Source organism: Lonchura striata, chromosome 5, assembly GCF_050655825.1.
Source record: "Lonchura striata isolate lonStrDom1 chromosome 5, ASM5065582v1, whole genome shotgun sequence".
Classification (NCBI taxonomy): Eukaryota; Metazoa; Chordata; class Aves; order Passeriformes; family Estrildidae; genus Lonchura; species Lonchura striata.
Window position 1 is genome coordinate 34900723 of NC_140707.1, and position 20668 is coordinate 34921390.

Genomic DNA, 20668 nt, shown 5'->3' on the forward strand with positions numbered 1-20668 from the left:
GCTTTTGGCTAACCTAGAGTATAGCCACTTCAGGAATGGCCAAAACCAGTGTATGCACAGGCTTACAGCAAGGAAGATGTGACAACAGCAGCATCCCTCCATCCTCCCCTCCAAGCCATCCTGTAAAATAACAAGTCATCCCTTCTCAGCTCTGTCTGGCCAGAAGAGCTGTGTAGCCAGTTTCTCAACATGGGGAGGAGACAAAGCAGTCACTTTAGAGGGACACCAACTTCTGCAGCACTCACAGGGATGATCATGAGCAGAACCTGATGTTTGTAGCTGAACTGCAATAATCCCCTATGTCTGGCCACGACTCCAGCTCACTGACAGCTCAACACCACTATCAGCACCGACCTTCAGATGGCAGGAAGCACAACTGAGTCTCTGATAGGGGCTTCCTACAGGAAAAATTCCATCTGTGCTCCTCCCAGGAGGACAAAACACCCAGAGCAGATGCCCCTTCCTGCTAACAGAAAACAAAGGGGCAGCTCTGTGCCACTTCTGGGGAAGCAGAAGGGTAGGAATCCAGCCTGGGTGGGTCCTTGTCCACAGAATGTGTCAGCATCAACTGTAATAGCAATTTTTCCCTATGGAAACTCACTTTAAATTGGAAACAACATTCTTTTGCCAGTAGTACTCAATTTCTCCAAGCAAATTTAGCTATCCTAGCAGTAAGTCCTTTTCCCCCTAGTACATGTATCTATGCAAATGTGTTTTTGGTTTACATGTCTGTTTTTCTTTCTAGGGTCCCTGTATTATCTAATAGTGTTATTCCTTCACATTTCTAACCACAGCATCAGATACACATTACTAACAAAAAAAAAAAAAAGTAAAAAGTGTTCAAGCAACCATCAAAACTTCTTACTATAAAATAACCTGCTAACTAAATCCCCCTTCAGTTTGGAAAATTAAAGTTGAGGTGTCTGCAGCTCAATTAATCCTGCTGCTGACCAGCTCTTACCCTTCATGCAGCAATAGCTCATCACATCCTACCTGAAGGCCAAAATTGCAACCTGACCCCACCACCTCTGTTTCTTTATAAATGCCACTGCATGACATTATGGAAAACAGGACCACAGACTCAGTTTCTTTCTGGATGCCTTCTCTATATTTACTCAGCCATCAATATCTTGTTCTGCACATAGATATGCAAAACTTAAAAGAGTCAGGCATTCCTTGAAGCAACAGTTTTATAACCCAGAGCTTCCTTTGTCTTCCCAGAGAACAAATTTAAAAAGGGACAAGAAATAATAGTGTCACCAAGATGAAAAGCAATGACAATAACCAAATAGGTCCAAAAAGCTGGTTTTTTTTAAATGCAGCTTGCATAGGAGTTGGAACAGAGTGGGAAGAATTAGAGAAGCCTCTCCCTTCAATAATTGTGGACTTTCCTGGGAGCACCATATTACAGAACAAAAACTCTACCATGGATCCTGCATTCCTTCCTTATGACCCTTAGTCCCACAGATGTTATAGCCTGGCTTCAGGGAAACATGAGTCTGATTCACAGCAGATTTGAGATGTCACCCCATCACCCCAGTGCCATTTCCAATCTGAAGCAAAAGAGCAGAACTTTCAAAAAAAAAAAAAAAAAACAAACAAACAAAAAAAAAAAAAAACCACATTAAAAAACCCACCAAAATAACATCCTGGTAGTGGAAATGCCAGGGAAAAGGGCAAAACCTAGTCCTTAAGGAATAAAAGGACCAATAAGATTATGCTCAGAAAAGAGCACTGCAGGCCTTTTTTCTGCATATAGAAAATAGTAGTGATAGATAATCCCACAACATACTGGGTTTTACCTGATTGTTTCCTTAAAAAATTATTTCATCTCAACTATGCAGTAAGGGAACGATATTTCATGATCCTATTGGCCTATTCTAACCAAGCACTTTTTATCAAGGGAAATCTCCTCTGCTCCCCAGGCTGCCTCAGTGCATCCCTTCAACACTGAACCTCAAACTGCTGTTTACTCCTCTGAACAGGAACATGGCACAGTCCACTAACTGCACTGAGTTACTAAAACAGGTAAAAGCAAAAAATAAGCAATTGCACCATTTTATCAGAAAGACATTATGACAAAAGACACATAAAGGCATAGCATAAATCATGGCAAAGCCAAAAAGATAAACAAAAAGAGAACTTAAAAGCCTTCAACCCTTGTCCAGACTACATTCTCTTTCAAACTGGTTTTCTCCATCCTCTACCAGCTATGAAATTAGAGGACATGAAGAAGAGGCACAAGAGGAAAGAAGAGAAGGGGAGGGCTGCTTACAGTAAAATTGTTTGTTCATTTTTCCGACTTCCTTCTTTCCTCCCACCCCAGTACTTCCATCAGCACACTGCACATCACCATAACTGATACAAGACTGCTTCTGAGAAACAACTTCTTAGTAATTTGTCTATATAACACCTTATATCCAAGCACCATTCCATTCAAAAGCATCAATCACAACAAATACTACCGCTCACAGGCAAACCAGAAATACAGTACTGGATTGCAAAACAGGCAGGAAACTCATTAAGATTCCCTTCAGGGCAGTAGGGGAAAAGCACTGATTCCCATTCATAGAAGGATCATCCCTAGATGTAGCACAGAGGTCAGGAAGAAATTACAGTACTACAGAAATACCCATATAAAGAACACATCAGAGGAATACCATAACAGAGTTTTAAACTGCTTCAGAGTAAGCCTGACTGGTAGTCTATTCCCCACTCAAGCATCATCAAGGTTTTGTCAGGTTTTGCTAATACTGCTCTTAGAAGAGCAGGAGAGAGGCAGGGTTGCAGATGTACATATCCAAACATAGATCAGCCAGAAGACTGCAGCAGAGCAATGAAAGAGATCAGAAGAGCTGCCAAGAAACACAATGAAGACTGGCAGAGGGGTGCAGGTCAGAATAAAGGACTATTAAGAGCTTTGCTGCAAAGTAAACTTGCCCTGCTTTTGACTACTCTTCTGGATACTGGCCTGTATAGGTTATTTCTGCTTTGGGGGTCATTGCAACTGAACCCTTACAAGGTACAGTATCAACAAAGTAAGAAAGACTTCTCTGAGTTTTATAAACCCACCAAGCAGAAGCTCGGAGGGAAGGGTTAAAGGTCTGAAAATGAGATAAAGGGATCTGTGTGACAGGAAGGGAGCATGTGAGAGGGCGTGTGACAGGCTGTGTAACAGAATGTGTGTGTCAATCTCATTGCCTTCAAGGCTCTTGGCCAAATGTGGAGCTGAACTTTCTGCAGACTTTGTCCTGCCAAGTCATGTTCCCTTCTCACACTGCCTGACATCACCACAAATACTCAGCTCGAAAACAGTCCAGAGCCAGAGAGAATCCACCACTCCAACCCCAGCCAGTGAAATGGCTGCACTGCCGGCACACCCACCACAGGGGAAACAGAGCCACCAATTCTCCTCACAGGTTGTCACCAAGGAGGCCTTACCCTCATCCATGCACAAAGTGCAGTACCAAGGTGCAAACAGACCACAGGTGCTAACAGACCAATGTTTTCCTATTGCCCCAATAATAGCTCAGAACAGACTGAAAGTCTGCACAAAGGTTTTAACAGAGAAATGCAAAAGAACTTAACCATCAAACCATCTGAGTTTGTCACAAGCATCCTGCTGCAAGAGTGCAGTCTATTCCCAACTCTGGCACAACCCTGCCACAAGAAGGAAGCCATCACACAAGACCCATGGACAAATGAGAAGCCAGTGATCCTGCAAAGACTGATGCTCCAGCAGGGTCTGGAGGAAGCCAGCACGCATTATCCTATCATAGCACTCCTATAACCTTGACTTCTCAGAAGTAAGTGCAAATCCAAGATCCAGGCTGCAAAATCCAGCACATGTACAAGTGTGTGGGAATAGGCAATGGGACTAAGCCAACAAGTGGCTCCATTTCTTATTTTGATCCTTGTATCAAGGAAGAAGGGTGTGGATGGCCCACTGATTCTGGGACACTGCTAAAGGCACCACCCAGAGCAAGTATCAGGGAGTAGCAGTGGAAGATGATACTGAAACAAGGGATAAAAAAGCCTGAAGTCTCTCCTTGTTTTTTTTCTTCAAGCTTCACCCCCAGTCTGCTCCCCAAAAGAAGCACTTTAGAAAATGCCCTTGAAGTACAACCAATAGGGAGAAAATGAATGTTTTCTTCAGGCAAAGGTTTCTCCTTTCTCCACTCCTGTTCAATTTCTACAAGAACAAACAGCAGCTTGAGAGCCTACTGCAGACCAAGGAACAATTTTTCTTCAGTCCCATAAAGGCCAGAAAGTTATGTCCTTGCTTTTCAGACACAATCTGATAAGAGACTACCTTGTATGATCTAGAATTATTTTGTATCTTACATTTTAGGTTTTTATTTTTCATTTTAAAACACTCTTCACAACAGAAGTTCCCTCTTCTTTTGCTAAGGAAGGGGTTCTAACACCTTCCTTAAAGGTGCATTAGTGCAACCTTGCCTGTCCTCATGTTATATGGACCTTAAATCATATCCTTACCTATCATATTCTTACCTGGCTTCCTGTCCAGACATGCAGATGCCTGAGAATATCCATCTTACCAGCTGCAAACACAAAAGCATTCTTTTGAACTTCTTCCTAGCCCTTTCACAGAAATCAGCATATTATTCCTTTCCTGCACACAACGGCTAAAGGTGGGAAGCAGTCAACCAGAAGGCTGGAATCACAAAGCTGTTGTTTGAGGGCCAGGTGACAGCCTCTCCTCCTACTCTTGGAGCTTGCAGCTGGCTGAGCTGAGCTGTCCTGCCTCGATGGCACTTCTCATGCAAGCTAATGCACATTGCTGAGGGCTGCCCACAGGACTCTGAGAGTGCATGTGTGCCTGCATGTCAAGGCATGCACCACCACAGCAAGTCCCAAAGGCTGTTCCAGTGCAAGTTCATGTGCCCACACAAAGCTGCATGTGAGCTTCTGCTGGCAAACATGGGAAAAGCCACTATGTGTGCATCTCTGGCTGTGAAATCCTCCAGCAAAAATCTCTGGCAAGGCATGTGGAGTCCTTTGGGGGCTGGCCCATTTCTGCATGTATGTCCGTGGCAACCAAGACATACTACAGAAACCTATCTGTCCGCACTCATTTCATAAGCGCTCTAGATAAGACTACTTACATTCCAAACACTTTCCTTTAAATTAGTTTTACACTTGTTAATTTATTTTCTAAGTTAATGGCAATTTATGATGAAATCTAAAACAACCATTTAAACAAACACATGCAGACCCTATTCAAGCAGGACATGGATACTGAATAATGTTTAAAAAGTCTAACTCCTAAACTCAAGAAAGTCACAAAGTCTGCAGAGTCAGTACAAAACAATTCTTTCTTAAAAAGGCAGAGAGATTAGTTTCTTCAATCCACTTTTTAAATTAGTTCAGTTCCCTCAAAGCTGGTGCAGGCAGTATAAAATGGTTGGGAGGTACCTCTCTCTTAACAATATCCAAATTAAAACAAGACAAAGAACAATGAGTTATGCTCATTCTAAGATCTGGAAAGAGACGATTACCAAAACTAACCAGTTCATACTAAATACCCCTTACAGAATCAGTTATTTAATAGCACATTCCAGCAAGCATATTTTCTCTTATGTATCCAGTGCATGATTTGTGTGATTATAGTATAAGTATAAAACAGTGCATATTTGATTTGACCTTTTTATTCAAGTGCAGTTTTCTACAAGTCATAAGGAAAGAAATTCACCTAGTAATTACAACTGATCATTTTGTAATGTAAACATCTACTGTGATATAATAGCATAAATAGATGTATGCATATACACTGTATCATCCTGTTTGGCAAGAAGCAGTAATAGATGAGCCTAACTGATTACTCTAAAGCTACCTTTTAAGAAATTATTAAATGCAAAACAAACTTTAAATGAATTATTTAAATCACTAACTTTAATCATGATTTCTATCAGCAAGTGGGAAGCCTTGATTTAAACCAATCGACCTTGTTTGCCTCATAGCTGCAGGAGGACCAGTGGGCCAACAGTGCCCCACTCCCTGGAGTATGACTTCCATGCCCTATTGGTTTCAAGAAATTTTATGAGCATATTTGCCAATATTTTTTAAATCTTAAAACAAACTAGAAAGCCTTATATGCCAGGAAACACCTACTCTCTTGTCAGTCATGTGCTTTAGCAATCAGTCTAATACTCACCTAACACCTTATTTACATCTCAGAGAGGTTTCTATGAGTACACAATACAACCTGACTCTGCAACACGGCTTTTAAATTGCTTCAATTCTTGAATCCCACAAGATAGTTCTCCCACTTAGGCACTAGTTTCAGTTCTGCTCAAAACAAGAATTAGATTTCTCATCCTCTACCATTTTCTCTTCATTTCTTCACTGACTTCCCACTAAATAAATATTTTTTTTCCCCTCCTTAAACCTACTGGGAAGATCTGCAATGCTCTGCTCTCCTCTGTGCACTACCTTAGTGAACCTTTGTTCTACCCAAATAAGATTGTTGAAGACATTGACAATGCATACTTTAAAGTGATTTATTATATTACACCAAAATTATGTAAATCACCTTAACATTTTCTTTGTGACACTCCATAAAGCAAGTAATTTTGCTTTACAGGAAATTTGGTTTTGAGATCCCCAGATATAAAAGTACAAGTTACACTAGCTTTAGTGGTGTCTCCCTTTTGGTGGGAACACAAGAAAGAAATTTGTCTAATGTTCCAAATATGGAAAAAAAAGTATTTGGTCACAAGCAGGAAGTCACAGAACAAAATTGACATGGGAATGCTAAAGAAAGCCATTGCATCATTTCTAACTGATATATTTTTAAGGTCTGACTGAACATGGACGGCCTCTTTTCATTTAACAATATTGAACACATCTCTCAAAGATGAAGTAACAACAATGAAAATGTTAAGTCAAACACAGTACTTGTATACTAGCAGAAGTATGATCTAATGACCAAGTTCAACCTGTTTATAAGCCTTAATGCAAACCTGTACCTATCAGAAGGAAACACTCTCCTGAATTCCCTCCTAAGATGAAATTCCTTCACACTGAGACAGTTTCCACAGCCAAGCGAATGTGACTGCCTTCCTGAGTTATTATGCTGTAAGGAAAACAAGTTAACACATCCTACAGAAGATCAGCAGAATATTCTCCCCCAACGAAACAAGGTATTTTTGTAGAGAATCATAAAATGGTTTTGAATGGGCCTAAAAAATCCAGTAAGTTCAACCCCCACCACAATGGGCAGGAACGCCTATGACTGTTCTGGAAGACTGACTTTTCTCCAAGGCTGTCAGGTGTGAGAATCTCATTACTTGGCGGGGGAGGGAAAAGAGGGAGAGTGACAAACAATCTGATAAGCTTTCCTATTCAACATGCAAAGACCCACACAGCTGCAACAATGAGACTTTCACAGCAGCTGCTTCCAGAGCAGAAAGTAGGATCATCCTTCAATGCACCCAAGACAAAGCACATTATATTCTATACTCTTCCTTAGAGAGATGGAATCACAACTTCTGAAAAACAGCAACAGTTAAAAGATTTTTAAATTCAAAACTTGAAATTTTGAAAACTTGTCAGTCTTGACAGCCATACATCTAATTAAAAGAGACATATTTCTAAGACGTGAGACCATCACCACTTGATCTAACATTCAACAACAGCAAAATTTCTTCTGATTACCTCAGAACAAGCATGCTGAGTTGCGAGTACTAATCCAAGAAAAAGGAAAAGAAAGAGCAATCAAATGCACATTACCACACTGGAAACACAACTCTTCCTGCAGGTGTAAGACAGGGACAAGGCAGCAAACTCCTGCTGTGTATTTGTACGGCTGCACGCCTGTCCTGCATAGCCTCCCCCTGCCTCCCTGCACAGCCAGCTGGTAAGGAAAACATGCTGACAAGGCACAGCGAGCTGCAGCAGCAGTAACTGGAAACAGCAAGCGAGAGCAACCTCAGGCACACTGCCAGGACACACTAATTCTGTGATAAAGTTTCCTGTCCCTATTTTTTTAGATTAGGCAATTTATATATATACAGTCCCTGCTGTGGTACTTCTCCCTGCATCCCTTCACAACATGAGTAGCTGCAAGTTTCCTCTGGCAGCTACAGCACTCCCATGCAGCTCCACAATGACCCATTTTCTATCCCCCTTCAGGCTAGTTTAGGTTTATTTCCTCCACCTTTTATTCTGGAGGTCTGGGAGAAAGCTGTTAAATATTTTCATCCTGGCTTTTCTCCTGCAAAAGTTGACCTTCCTGTATAAAAAAGAATGCATGGACACATTCATGTATGAGAAAGAAGTGTCACTGCAAGTGCTAGACTCCAAAAAGGGGTCACAACAGGAAGCCACAAGTCTGTCTGCCCTCACAAGCCTTGCAGCAGCAGTATCTTCTGGTGAATATACCACAGGTGTGGTGACAAAGAAGTGTAGCAAGGCCAATCTCCACCTGGTCCTGGCACAATGTGTACCACGTCCAATGCCCTCGTTTCACAACCCAAATAGAAGGGTAGAGCTCAGGAACAACTGGCTGAAGTTTTCAAACAGTTTTTGTTTCCCTAATTAAAATATAAGTAATGTTTTTGTACTTCAGCAAGGGGGTTATGTTTTGATTCAGACTCAATTTAAAAAATCAAGCCCACCACTCAGTAAAGGAAATAAAATCCAGGTTTTCTGTTTTCTTTTGTCTGTCGTCAGGTATAGCCCTCTCTCTGACACCCAGGAACAGAAGATCAACTCCAAGTACCTTGGAACACGAAGCAGATCCAAGAAGACTCTTCCCTACAGACAAACATAACCTGCAGTCATAGCCAGAAACTGTCTGACACACAGCGATCCAAATTGTTAGTCAGAAACGTGACTCAGTGTTGGAGACTCCCTCAAAAAAAGCCTTGCAGGGAAGAGCCCAGCTGTCCCTTTAGGAAAAAGAAAAGAAGGGAAGGAATTTTCAGGAGACAGAGCATTTCTGTTTCACTGGTGATCCAAGGTTTGCTTCCAGCCCATAACGAAATCCTGTCTTGACAGATCTGTGGACTTCAGCAGCATAAGCTTCAGTGAAACGGCACAATGAAGAGTAACCACCAATGTAAGCAAAGTTACCTTTTAACAGCACCATGCAAACCAACAGCCGTACAGAAAAGTTTCTGCCCTAGAAAACTCGTGACCTGGGTTGACAGGATGCAACAGGTGAATGACACAGAGAACTTAAAGTTGAGCAGAGAAAAGCTAACAAGTTACCACAAAGCAAGTAAACATCTCCTGACAGCACGTCCGGAGACGGCAGACAGAAACCCGGGCTCTTCAGATGCACAAGAGCCACTAGAAACTGACACCGCTCCCAAACGCCTCCGACCCCCTTAGCAAAGGGACTCTCCGACAGCGCGCCCTCGGTCCCCGCCGGCAGACACCGCGCATCGCGGCCGGCGCTGGGCTCCGGACCCAGGCCGAGTGACCCCTTCCCTCCCGTCCGCTCTCGGGTGACGCCGCCAGCCCGGCCCGCACCCCGCCGGCCACGGGTGCCTCAGCGGGACGGGCCGCCGCCGTCCCTCTTCCTTCCAGCACCTTCCAGCGCCGCTCGGCCCGGCCCGGCCCGGCCGGCAGCACGGCGCGGGCGGGCGGCGCTGCGCCGCCGGCTCCGGGTCCAAGGAACGCGGCGGCTCTCGGGCCGGCGCAGGCCGCGGGGCGGGACGGCGCGTCCACGTCCCCCGCCGTGACTCACGGCCCCGCGGGCGGCGAGGAGGAGACGCCGCCGCCCCCAGAGCCAGCGCGGAAAGTTACCGGCGCGGGCCGCGGCTCCCGGCGACGCGCGGCCGCCGCCCCCCGTAGCGCCGGTGGCCGAGCCGCGGGCGGGAGGGGCGGCCCGGCCCGGCGCTGCTCCCGGCGCTGCTCCCGGCGCTCTTCCCGGCGCCGCGGCGGAGCTGCCGTGATGTCACGCGGACCCGGGTCACGTGCAGGCGCCGCCCGCCCCGCTCCGCCCCCACGGGTCCCGCGGGGCGCGAAGGCTCCGGGCGCGGGTGACTCCCGGGCAGGGGGACCGCAGCCCCTCCCGCCGGCCTCGCCGCCTGCCCGCCCGCAGCCGAGCCCGCAGCGGCGGAGCAAAACCAGCAGCAACGACAGAACAATCCCAAAGAAGGTGCCGCAGGAACAGCGCGCGTTCTCCTTCCGCAGAGAACCTTCTCCTTCCAGCACTCGCCAGGAACTTCCTCAGTGGTGCGGTATCGGTAAACAAAGAAAAAAAAAAAAAAAAAGAATGCGGCTTCGTGCTGTCCTACAGATAGGAAACGTAATTCAGTTTAAATTCACTAAGCATTCGAGCATGAGCAAATTAAACACGTTATTCTGTCCAGCTGAGCCTCGTGTATTGCACCAATCCTGTCCTGAAATAACCCGCTTGCTTCACAAACAATCTGGCACCCTCAAGTTACATGCCTCGAATGCTTATGATGCAGGGGGCTGCTCTGGGATAAGGTTTGGCTTGAATTATTGAGACCTTACACACAACTTTCTGACGCTGCAAATTCATGTCTCCCAAGACTTCCTTGCAAACGCGAGAGCCATGTTTCCTTCTTTTCTTAAAAAAGAGAAAGCCGAGAACCTCATTCACCGCCCTCTATGCACTTCTTAGTGGAGATAAACACTAAGTAGCACTAAATTCGTTTAAATGCCTATGATTTTTCTCTAAACACGGCACCTACGAGATCCTCGGCCAACGATGCCGATGCAGAAGCCGGGTTTCGTCTCACACTCATCTAATTCGACTAAGTTTCGTAAAGAACAACCAAAACCGGGCAAAACCTGCCAAGGCTGGGCAGCCTCTTTGCCCAGGGCCAGGAGCAGCAGGAGCTTTCCATTCCACACGGGCATCCTGAGGCTGACCCGAGAGATGCGACGATTAGCGACCCACGGCTGCCGGGCATTGCGTGCCAGGCCTCCTTCCCTACTCCTGCCCACGAGTTCGCCCGGGACCACACGCACAGCGCCAGAACGCTACGAAACCTCGCGTCCTCGAGCGAAGCTGCGGCGGCGGTGACACCGCTGCGCCCTCATTCCCGCCGCTCCTACCGAGCGCCTCCGGGGCGAAGCCCCGCAGGGCCGACAGCGGAGGTCAGCGCCGGCCCCGCGGGCCCGACGCGGCCGCTCAGGGCGCCGAGCGGGGCTGTCCCGCCGCCGAGATCCTCCTCCTCGGGGGCGGGCGCAGCGCCGGGAGCGCGGCCGGGGCTGTGCGCTGCGGAACCCCGTCCGCGCGGGCCGGCGGCCGCGGCGCTCGGTTCCGGGCGGTGTGCGAGCGCCATGGCGGGCGGGCGGGGCGGTGCCGTCCTGCTGCTCCTGGCGCTGTGTCTGCAGCCGCCGCCCGCCCGGGCCCGCAGCCTCCGCTTCGTGACGCTGGTGAGGGGGACGGGGGTACGGGGGCCGGGCCGGGCCGGGATGGCCGGGCCGGGCCGGGGTGACTTGGTGCCGCCCGCAGGTGTACCGGCACGGAGACCGCTCGCCCATCAAGGCCTTCCCGCGAGATCCGCACCAGGAGAGCGCCTGGCCCCAGGGATTCGGGCAGCTCACGCAGGTGCGGGGCGAGGCGGGGCGGGCGGCGGGGGCCGGGCCGGGGTCCGGACCGCCGGTGACGCCCGGTGCCGTTGCAGGTGGGGATGCGGCAGCAGTGGGAGCTGGGCCAGGCCCTGCGGCGGCGCTACCGCGACTTCCTCAGCGACGCGTACCGGCGGCAGGAGGTCAGTGCCAGCCTCGCGGCTCGGCGGGCCGGGGCTGCGGGTGGCTCCTTTGGGAAAGGAAACGCCGGCGCCGGGACTCGTCTCCCAAGTATTTTCGTTCCTTAGCCCGTTCCCACTGCAGGAAAAAGAAGGGCCCAAGCGCAGGCTCTGTGCTGAGTCTGGCCGCGGGGCACGGATCGGCCCTGTCTCAGCGCTGCCCTCGCAGCGGATGTGAAGGCAAATACAGCCAGAGCTGTGAGACTGCTCGAGCTGCCCACTCTGAAGCCCAGAGAACTAAAGAGCAATGTTTGTTGTAGTTGGTATTTGTTTCTTACTGAAGCTTGTGAGATATTTTTTTTTTTTTCTGTTACAATAGCTCACAGCAATGCAGCCCGTGTTGGCCCTGCTCTCCCCGGTGCACTTGAGGTACAATCTTACCAGAGCCTGTAAATATTAGTAGTAATTACTGGCCAGCAATGACCCTCTCATTTCCTTTCAACTGTAAAGTATTGACAGCTATAGTTACCCAAAGCTATTCATTCCTCTCTCTCTCATTAGGATGTCCACACACTTTATAACAGTTCTTGAGAAACCGGTAGGTTTCTTTTGGAAAAAGTCATAGAGACCGTGTGAAACTGTGTACTAAGCACAGGTGAAATTATAAAAGATAAAGAAAAGTAAGGAAATAAAAAATCCTCCCAAGTACCTCTGCTAATAATCAACTGGTACTGAGTCAATTGAAACATGAACTGGTGTCCAGATGAGAAGCTGGTTCAGATGGACAGCAGGCAGCCAAGGCCCCTTGTCCCACTACAGGCTCTGCACTACTTCAGTTATTTTATCTGAGCTCAATTAAGCTGAACAGATGGGGCAAACTAAGAATCCCCATACACTTTTCCTTGTTTCTCCCCTACTAGGCTTCCTAGTAAGAACCCAGTTTGTCACAATTCAGATTACGTCCCTTCTTTGACATTTACCTCATCAACAAAACTTCCAGCATTGGCTCAAACACAGATCCTTTAATTATACTCAGTATTTTCTTTACAAACATACTTCACTCATATACAGTTTCTGCGAGTTGGAGCTCTTTTCCTTTTCTTGCTTGAGAAAGAAAAACAAACAAAGTTTTGTGCAAACAAAAGCTGTTCTGCTAACCAAGCCTGAACCCTCGTTCAAGTTGAGCAACCTCCCTTGTAAGAAGTGTTGCCTCTGGGTGACACCATATGACCGTCTGTCACCTGACTCAGCGACAAACTGGAGCCTGGCAAAAGGTGCTGAAGAAAGCATGTACACTCAGGGCTTAATTGCTTGGGGTTTTTATGATACTCCTAGAATTAGGTCCTTATCTTTTAAAATATTTCATTTCTTCAGAGCTTATCAAGGACAAAAGCAAATCTGTCTAATGAGTACAGGGTCAGTTTTTTCAAGCCACTGTTAAGAGGTAAAAGAGGGCAGACATTGATGTTAGAGAAAGGACCAGTTGAGTTTTTTTCTTGTGAGGTTTTTCTGTAAGGTTCTGAGATACACTTCACATGAGAGAGATTATACAGAGTATATGTATTTTATGTTTCCCTCCTAACACTTAAAAAAAAAAATCACTATCTTTATATTTCATTCTTCAGGCTTTTTGTTCTTGTTTCGGATCAAACATGCTGTTTCCTGGGACATTCTTTTATGATTTCCTGTTGTTCCTCTTGTTTTATTACTGGTTTCTCCAGTTTCCCCTTAACTGTTTTCAGTACACAGATAGCAGAACACTAAAGTTTTGCCATTTTGACCTTCTGAACATTGCTGTATTTTTCTCATTTCTCCTTTTTTCTGGCTCAGAGCTCTCTCTTCTGAGCTCTAGAATGGTCAAGTCTTGGCCCATTAATCCCAAGAGCCCACAATGATCAGGTAAAATCCCAGCCCTCCCTGTTTTTGTTTACTCTCCTGTTAGTCAGATCACTCTTGTCTTTGTTTCTCAGATGGAAAAATTGAGGCTTGAAGAAGCCATTTCTTTTCCTGAGCACAGTCAGTCATTCCTAGAACCGACAACAGAATGCAGGAGTTTGCCTCAGTTCTGCTCTGTAAATATAGCACATTTCCTATCTGTACCCATAATTTTCTGCATCCTTGTCTTCCTCTTCTCTGACGCTTCCTCAGACTCAGACTCCTTTCTATCTCTAACCTCTGCACACTGCACCTGGGTATCTTGTTGATCCAGACCAGACAGCTCCAGTATTAGACACCAGATTGCCTTCGTGTGTGTCTTTACAGTTTTGTCCAGGCCAACATCAGCAGGCTTGGTCCCTTTAACTCTTATTCCCCTGTTGTCCATGAGCAGCTGCAGGGCACTTGACAGTGTTCCTGGGCGAGTGCACCAGCCTGTGCCTGAGCATCACCACTTGCAGGAGCATTAGTAACGATGCACTGTCCCTGTCCTGGCAGATCTTCATCCGCAGCACAGACTGTGATCGGACGCTGATGAGTGCAGAGGCCAATCTGGCAGGCCTGTATCCCCCAAGAGGACAAGAGATGTTCAACCCTAACATCTCCTGGCAGCCTATCCCTGTGCACACAGTCCCTGAGTCTGATGAAAGGGTAAGTTCATCTCAAAGACATGTATTGACTACTCAAGTAGTGTAGTGTCCAAAAATATTTGCTATAGTCTTGATTCAGATTGTCTTGAACTTCTGGGACCTACCTTGCAGAGGTTTTCCTATTTTCAGAAAATATGAGAGAATTCAGGGGCTGGGTTCACTCAACATGTCAGGTGCAACACTTGAGCAGATCAGACATGATCAGGACTATGTCAGCAGGCAGTACTTGAGGCAGTTTACACTGTTTCATTACAGTGGTCTATGTTTACTGCAAATTCTGTACTCCAGCATTCTTGGTGACCTGGCTTCTCCTGTCTTTGCCCAGCTACTGAAGTTCCCTTTGACTCCTTGTCCACGGTATGAGCAGCTACAAACTGAAACACGGCACTCAGCAGAATACATAAATAAGACCAAAGAGAGCTGGGTAAGTGATGGTTTACATGAGATAAGGTGGTTCTAGGCTTGTAGTTATGACTTCCGTATAATCAGAGCTCTGAGAAAAGGGAAGGGACACCAGTGCATATAATACAGTATGAGATTAGAAAATTGAAGAACTTTCTCTTTTCTCCAACCTACAGCAATTCATGCAGATGGTGGCAAAGGAGACTGGGATCCGGGATATCTCTCTCGAGAGTATATGGAGTGTGTATGACACACTGTTCTGTGAAGTAAGTCTGGCCATCATCTTACACCCACTGGAATCTGGTTTTCAGGATTCACTGGATTTGGTGGAAATTATTTTATAAAATCCCATTAAACAACTTTTTGCCCTAAAATTAGAAGTTATGATCTAATTTCAGAATAATAACAGCTCCCACTCACTAGAGGCATGTGCCAAGAATTACCTATTTTTACACCATATAACCTCCCACTCTGTAGCTCAGATATATATCATGTCAGAGTCAGAAAAAATCCCACCTACATAATATGTATCTCTTGAAAGTCACTAGAAAATTACTGCAATCTGAAATCTTTAGATGTCTGTTGACAAGTCTAAGTCCAGTAGGGTAGAAATGAGATCTCTGCAAACTGAAGAAACATTAAATTTATTATTTAAGTTGGGACCTTAATTAGGATTATTCCTGGTGCTACCCCTACCTCTCTGGTTCTTTAAATAAATCACTTTTCTTTCTGTGCTTATTTTATTGCCATATCTAAAAGAAAATAATGCTATCCTAATTTAAGTGGGGTTCACTCACATCTGGTTTTGACCTATTTTCTTTTGTCAGAGGAAGATTCTAGAGATAGATGTTACCCTTTACCATTTGGGATGGGGGCACCAAACTCTATATTTGAGTTGATTTCTGTTGAAAGCATATCTCATGAAGACTTAAACAAAATCAGAAATTGGGTTAACTGCTGTGGTAACACTAAACTAAATGTTACATATCCAGGATATTTAAAGTTGTTACACTCAAGTTTCTCAGTATAACTGTACAGCGTGATCTTTCATGTCAAACTAGTGAATTATTGAATTATGGACACAGTAAACAAAAGCATTTTGACACTGAGTCACACTAATTCTATGGGTGTGCAAGACTGCTTTGATTGCTGGCAGTGGTATACAGTGGTGTGCACTATATTGGGGGTCTAAAAGATAAATCAGCAGGGAATAGCACTTTTCTATGAAAAGTAGCAGCTTGGGTTGCTGCAAGCTGAGAATATTCCCATCCAGAGCTGCTGTGTACTATGTGAATCTGCCCTTTGTATCACAAACCTCATCTCCTGTCCTGTAACAATCACCAACTTCATTTGGTAAAAAAATATCCTTTGGTCAGAGAGATCAAGAATTTCAGATCTTAATTTTCAAGAGTCACTTCATGAGCTTGCAGATTGGGCCTGGAAGGCCAGCTGACAGCCACTATAATCCCCAAGAACTTGGAGAACAACCCACAGTCCCAAAGCAAAACCAGAATGTTGTTAAGAAAAGAGTGCTTCTCACTCAGAACTGTACCCTCAGGCTGACTGGTCTTTTCAGCTCCGTTGGTCTTTCTCCTTTTTAGTAAGTCATGCAAAAAGTGCCCTGAAGAGGGTTGTTTTTCTCACCTGAGCCAGTAGAGTCATTCTGCTATCTGGATGGAGACAAAAAAGTCCAAGAAATAGCTGAACTTACCAGCTATTCTCTTAAATTCATTAAGAACTAACTAAATATCTAAGCTGCTGATGGAATTTCTCTGAACTGCTCAGACAGAATGGGCCCTTAAGGATATTAAGCCTCAACTTCCGGAAGTCTAATGGGATGTGGCAAAGAAAATTGTTCGTAGTAATGCTGGGAAACCACAACTGCTGTTTGTCTGCCATTATAACTAATCCTTTCATGTAATGGTTTGGCTGCAAAGCAAGTTCTTCTCTTGGTTCCCAGTTCTCGGGCTCCTGGGTTTGAGTACATGGCTTTATCAGTGGTGCATCCCACTGTTCTGTCCACAGAGCACTTGCTAACTCTGTGTAGTATCTTTCAGTGGCCCTCAGAGCCTCCAGGAGAACAGGTGCAGGTACACCTGAAATCCTGAGTTTGTGTTCACTCGCTTATCTGGTTTTTTTCTTTGACTGTATGCCATCTGCAGGGCAGAATTAGCCACGTGTAAAGTTAATGCCCTAAGATTATTGTATCAATTACAATATACTTGCATTCCAGCTGTGCTTTCACAGAAATGTAGCTCCCAGGTTGCAATCTTTATTCTTTTCATTACTATTTTCTGGAGCAACATCAAAACCCACATGTATTCTTCGTATGCAGCATAGCAGTGTGAGGTCAGAAACACATACAGGAAAGGCACATATTGCATTTTTAAAATAGTGTAGGAAAGCAACAGCAGTATGGGCACATCTCCAGACACCCTCCCCTTCTCTGTTTAATCTGTGACCTGTGTTACCTGCACATGAATATTCTGTTTCTCTTTCTAGCAAGCACACAAAATGGATTTGCCTGGATGGGTGACTCCAGAAGTCATGACTCAGTTGAAGGAACTAAAAGACTTTGGTTTTGAATTTCTGTTTGGGATCCACAATCGGGTAGAAAAAGCTCGTCTGCAAGGCGGTGAGTGCTCTGGGGAGGGAGCCTTGTGCTGCCCTGTCTGGCTTTTGCCTCTTACCAGCTGATCTCTCCCCTCAGGGGTTCTGCTGGATCACATCAGGAAAAATCTAACCAAAGCAGCAAATGCCTCTGCCCACCAGAACCTAAAACTACTTGCCTATTCAGCGGTAAGTTAGAGCTGGGGCTGGCTTTTAGCCATCTCCTCCTGCTTACAGGGGATTTGGGCTTGGTGATAGTTCTAACCCTTTCTAGCTTCCCTACAGCCCATGCAGTGATCAGGACATGCATCTTTGCCTCTGACTGGGTGGGAGATCTGGCATCGTTCTTCTGGGATCTCTGAGGGAAAATTCCCAATATGTCCTTATTCCTGTTAGCTCAGGCTCATGAATTAGACTGGCAGACTTTGGAGAGCCGCTATTTATTTGCTAGATGGGTTCATGCTACTCAAATATGATGTTTCAGAAGTGCAGATACAGTTGTCTCCCCTTTCCAGCAGCCTACTGCCTGGAAAGCCAAGCATTTCTTCCAAATTGCTCTCTAGAGACTAGTTCTCAGAAAAGCAGTGCAGTTTATATATGGCTGTTTCACTTCCTCCCCTTCTCTGGCACCATCACAGACCACAGTTGTGGTCTGTGATGCACAGACCTCACATGCACAGTTCCTCTCCCATTTTCCAGATGCAAGTTACAAAGGTGACATCCCCTCAGCACTGCCTTGTCTGTTATGGTCTGAGCTGCCCTGCCACATCCCTAAGGGTGACTGATTTGGTTTTTTTCCCTCTTTCTCAGCATGACACCACACTTGTGGCACTGCAGATGGCTCTAGATGTCTACAACAAGATCCAAGCACCATATGCCTCATGTCATTTATTTGAACTGTACCAAGAGGATGATGGGTGAGGGCTGCAGTAAAGATGTCTGCTGTGATTTCACCTCGAGGGTTTGATACCTAGGCTAGGCTCCACTCCTGGGGCATGCAATCTTGCTCCTAGTGGAAGACTCATGAGGAAAACTTACCACCAGAATAAAGGAAAGGGTGTGCACACTTAGTTTTTGGGAAGGGATAACTTCAAGTAGAGAAAAAGAAACCACCTTGCTCTGTTTCATTTTCAGTAACTTCTCTGTGGAGATGTTTTACCGGAATGAGAGTGGGAAGGAACCCTTCCCACTGACAATCCCTGGCTGTCAGCAAAAATGCCCATTGCGAAGATTCTTGGAACTCACAGATCCTGTTGTTCCCCAGGACTGGGAGCAAGAATGCAAGGTATCGAGCAGCATGCATGACACAGGTGAGCCCGGGCTTGACCAGAGTGTGGCAGAAGGGGGAAGTCTGGATGATAGCATGCTGACCATTTATTTTCTCCCTTACAGAACTCTTTGTGGGTTTGGCTGTGTGTGGATCCATTCTCCTTCTCCTTATCATTCTCCTCTTGACTGTACTCTTTCGCATACAGTCTCAGCCCCCTGGCTACCGGCACGTTTCCAATGAAGGAGAAGAGCAGGCCTGACAGTTGCTTCAACTCCTTCCCAGGCAGTAGGAAGGAGCTGTGTTGCCCCTAAGGATGATTGGGCACCTTCAGTTACTCAGCATTCTTCTATTTTGGCCTTTACTTCCCAGAACAGAACTGGACTTGATTTCTGGATGCTTTCTAAAGGTGACATCCTTTAGAAATAACTGAGAAAAAGAACTGAGCTACTGTAAGGAAATGAGACCTTAACTTTGAAGCCAATATACTGTCTGGTGCCCTGATCCTCATACAGCTTACCCAGTCTGGGATTCCCACCATGGCCAGTTTCAAGTTTTCCTCCTCTCAAGTGACTGTAAACATTACCACTCACCATGACTGTGGCAGAGAAGTTTGAGCCTCCAGCAGTTGCTACATCCAGTTGCATTTCCCTTCAGGATCAACTACTTTGATTGCTTTTCCCTCACACCATAGGGCTGCTGATGGTAGAAAGGCTGGGCTTGAGCTGAGGGTGCAGCTCACCAACAATGCATCAAGATTTATCTACTGTCCATGCAGAGGGAACTGCTGCAGATGATGGGAGACATGTAAAGTGTTTCTTGAGGTTGCTGTCAAATAGTTGCTGCTGGCAACTGGGTATTCTTCCCCTCTTCACATTGGGTCAAGAGAGGACTGTACTGAAATCAGGACAAGCGTAAAAACAAGCAGTTTTCAATCATTCCTAGGATTTGGCTCAGAGTGGAATCAGAGCAGAACCTAAAAAGCTCTCTTATGAAAGAGAGCAATTTCTGTGACTGAAGCAAACCCACAATCAATTTCTTGTGCAATGCTTGCTCTAGAAAGGAAAGTCTCCCTAGATAAGAAATTTGGTTTCTGTCTAAAGATCCCAGGTTTAAATTTTACTTCCCACATCTGAACTTCAAGGACATATTAAGGGGAGTATCCAGTACTCCAGGTAGTCCAGATTTCAGCCCAAGGAATATGCTTTACTAGCAAAATGTTTTTATGCTGTAATTAAGAGATGTAGCAGAGCTGTTTACCTAAGACTAGATTAAATACCAAGTTCTATAGTTTTTCTTCCTATCTTCTCTACTGGATGGACAACAAACATTAAGGATCTGGCTTTGGCAGGTGACTGTGGATTCCTTTATTTGACACATTTGGGCATTTTGTCCAAAGTGTGATTCTTGATTCTTTCTCCAGCATGGCCTCTCTGCAGCTGCTGCAGAGACTTTCACACCAAGTGCTCACTACCTGCCTGTAGTTTTTGGCAGAAAATGAGAGACTGCAGCAGGCACCAGAAGCACAGGCTCTTCACGTGGTGATACTGCACATTCACTTCCTACTTTTACTTCCCTTTTTGGTGCAGTTCCCTTCCCCTCTTGGATGCAGAAGCCAGTTCTTAGGTTACAAACATTTCCCTTTGTTCCCCCTAAGGAGTACCGTGGGGACTTTTCTCCACACCGTAATCAGCATCTGCCAGCATGGGAACCCTAAATCAGCAGAAGCAGCTTGCTGTTCTCAGCATCTTCCTCACCTTTTTGTCCTCTGAAGATACAGACTAGGTCTCCTGCATAGCAAGACAGTCATAAAGGACAAGCTACTGCCTGTGAGAACAGGCACAAGAAAGAGGTAATAGAAAGTGCAGTTAAGAGGACCAGACCTGTTATTTTTAAAGGCACCAAATTTTGCACATAACACAGAAAAGGTTTCTATGATGATTTAGACATTTTGACTGTGAATGACTTTCTGTACTTGTTCCAATACATTTCATTATTAAAATCAATTTCGCACTGAATTCTACTCCTCTTCTATAGGAGGTTACAGGGTTAGAACCAGTGTGCTCAGTGTTGGAAAGCAGACAGAATTTACTGCAGCATATCCCCGC

General features: G+C 45.6%; 2 protein-coding genes across 10 annotated transcripts in view; one reads left to right on the forward strand and one right to left on the reverse strand.

The window, feature by feature from the left end:
* Nucleotides 1-11172, reverse strand: part of NR1H3 (nuclear receptor subfamily 1 group H member 3) — a 30701-nt gene extending 19529 nt beyond the window's left edge. Inside the window, exons 1-2 of one of the 7 annotated variants that reach the window (XM_085581777.1) lie at nucleotides 9775-9865; nucleotides 8744-8912 (exon numbers count right to left, since the gene is read on the reverse strand). The gene's annotated coding sequence lies outside the window, so the exon portion shown is untranslated. Of the gene's footprint in view, nucleotides 1-8743; nucleotides 9472-9558; nucleotides 9709-9774; nucleotides 9923-10971 lie in introns of those variants that run through there. The other 6 variants (XM_021533337.4, XM_021533341.4, XM_085581779.1 and 3 more) reach the window with 6 other exon arrangements.
* Nucleotides 11173-11262: 90 nt separating this feature from the next.
* Nucleotides 11263-20578, forward strand: ACP2 (acid phosphatase 2, lysosomal). 3 transcript variants are annotated; one of them, XM_021533336.3, is made up of 11 exons: nucleotides 11263-11382; nucleotides 11462-11557; nucleotides 11634-11720; nucleotides 14130-14282; nucleotides 14607-14705; nucleotides 14860-14949; nucleotides 17186-17318; nucleotides 17394-17482; nucleotides 18104-18210; nucleotides 18428-18603; nucleotides 18686-20578. In XM_021533336.3, the coding sequence occupies exons 1-11, from the start codon at nucleotides 11287-11289 to the stop codon at nucleotides 18820-18822; spliced, it is 1263 nt and encodes a 420-aa protein (XP_021389011.2). In that variant the 5' UTR covers nucleotides 11263-11286; the 3' UTR covers nucleotides 18823-20578. The 3 variants fall into 3 exon arrangements, with proteins under 3 accessions (XP_021389011.2, XP_085437901.1, XP_085437902.1); XM_085581775.1 differs by lacking the exon at nucleotides 14860-14949; XM_085581776.1 differs by lacking the exon at nucleotides 11462-11557.
* Nucleotides 20579-20668: the final 90 nt, after the last annotated feature.

Excerpts from the sequence above, each read along its gene's own strand:
- ACP2 (XM_021533336.3), top strand. The coding sequence starts at position 11,287 with ATGGCGGGCGGGCGGGGCGGTGCCGTCCTGCTGCTCCTGGCGCTGTGT. Across the intron at positions 17,483-18,103 it reads AACTACTTGCCTATTCAGCG|CATGACACCACACTTGTGGC; the intron begins GTAAGTTAGAGC and ends CCTCTTTCTCAG. Across the intron at positions 18,211-18,427 it reads CTGTACCAAGAGGATGATGG|TAACTTCTCTGTGGAGATGT; the intron begins GTGAGGGCTGCA and ends TTTCATTTTCAG.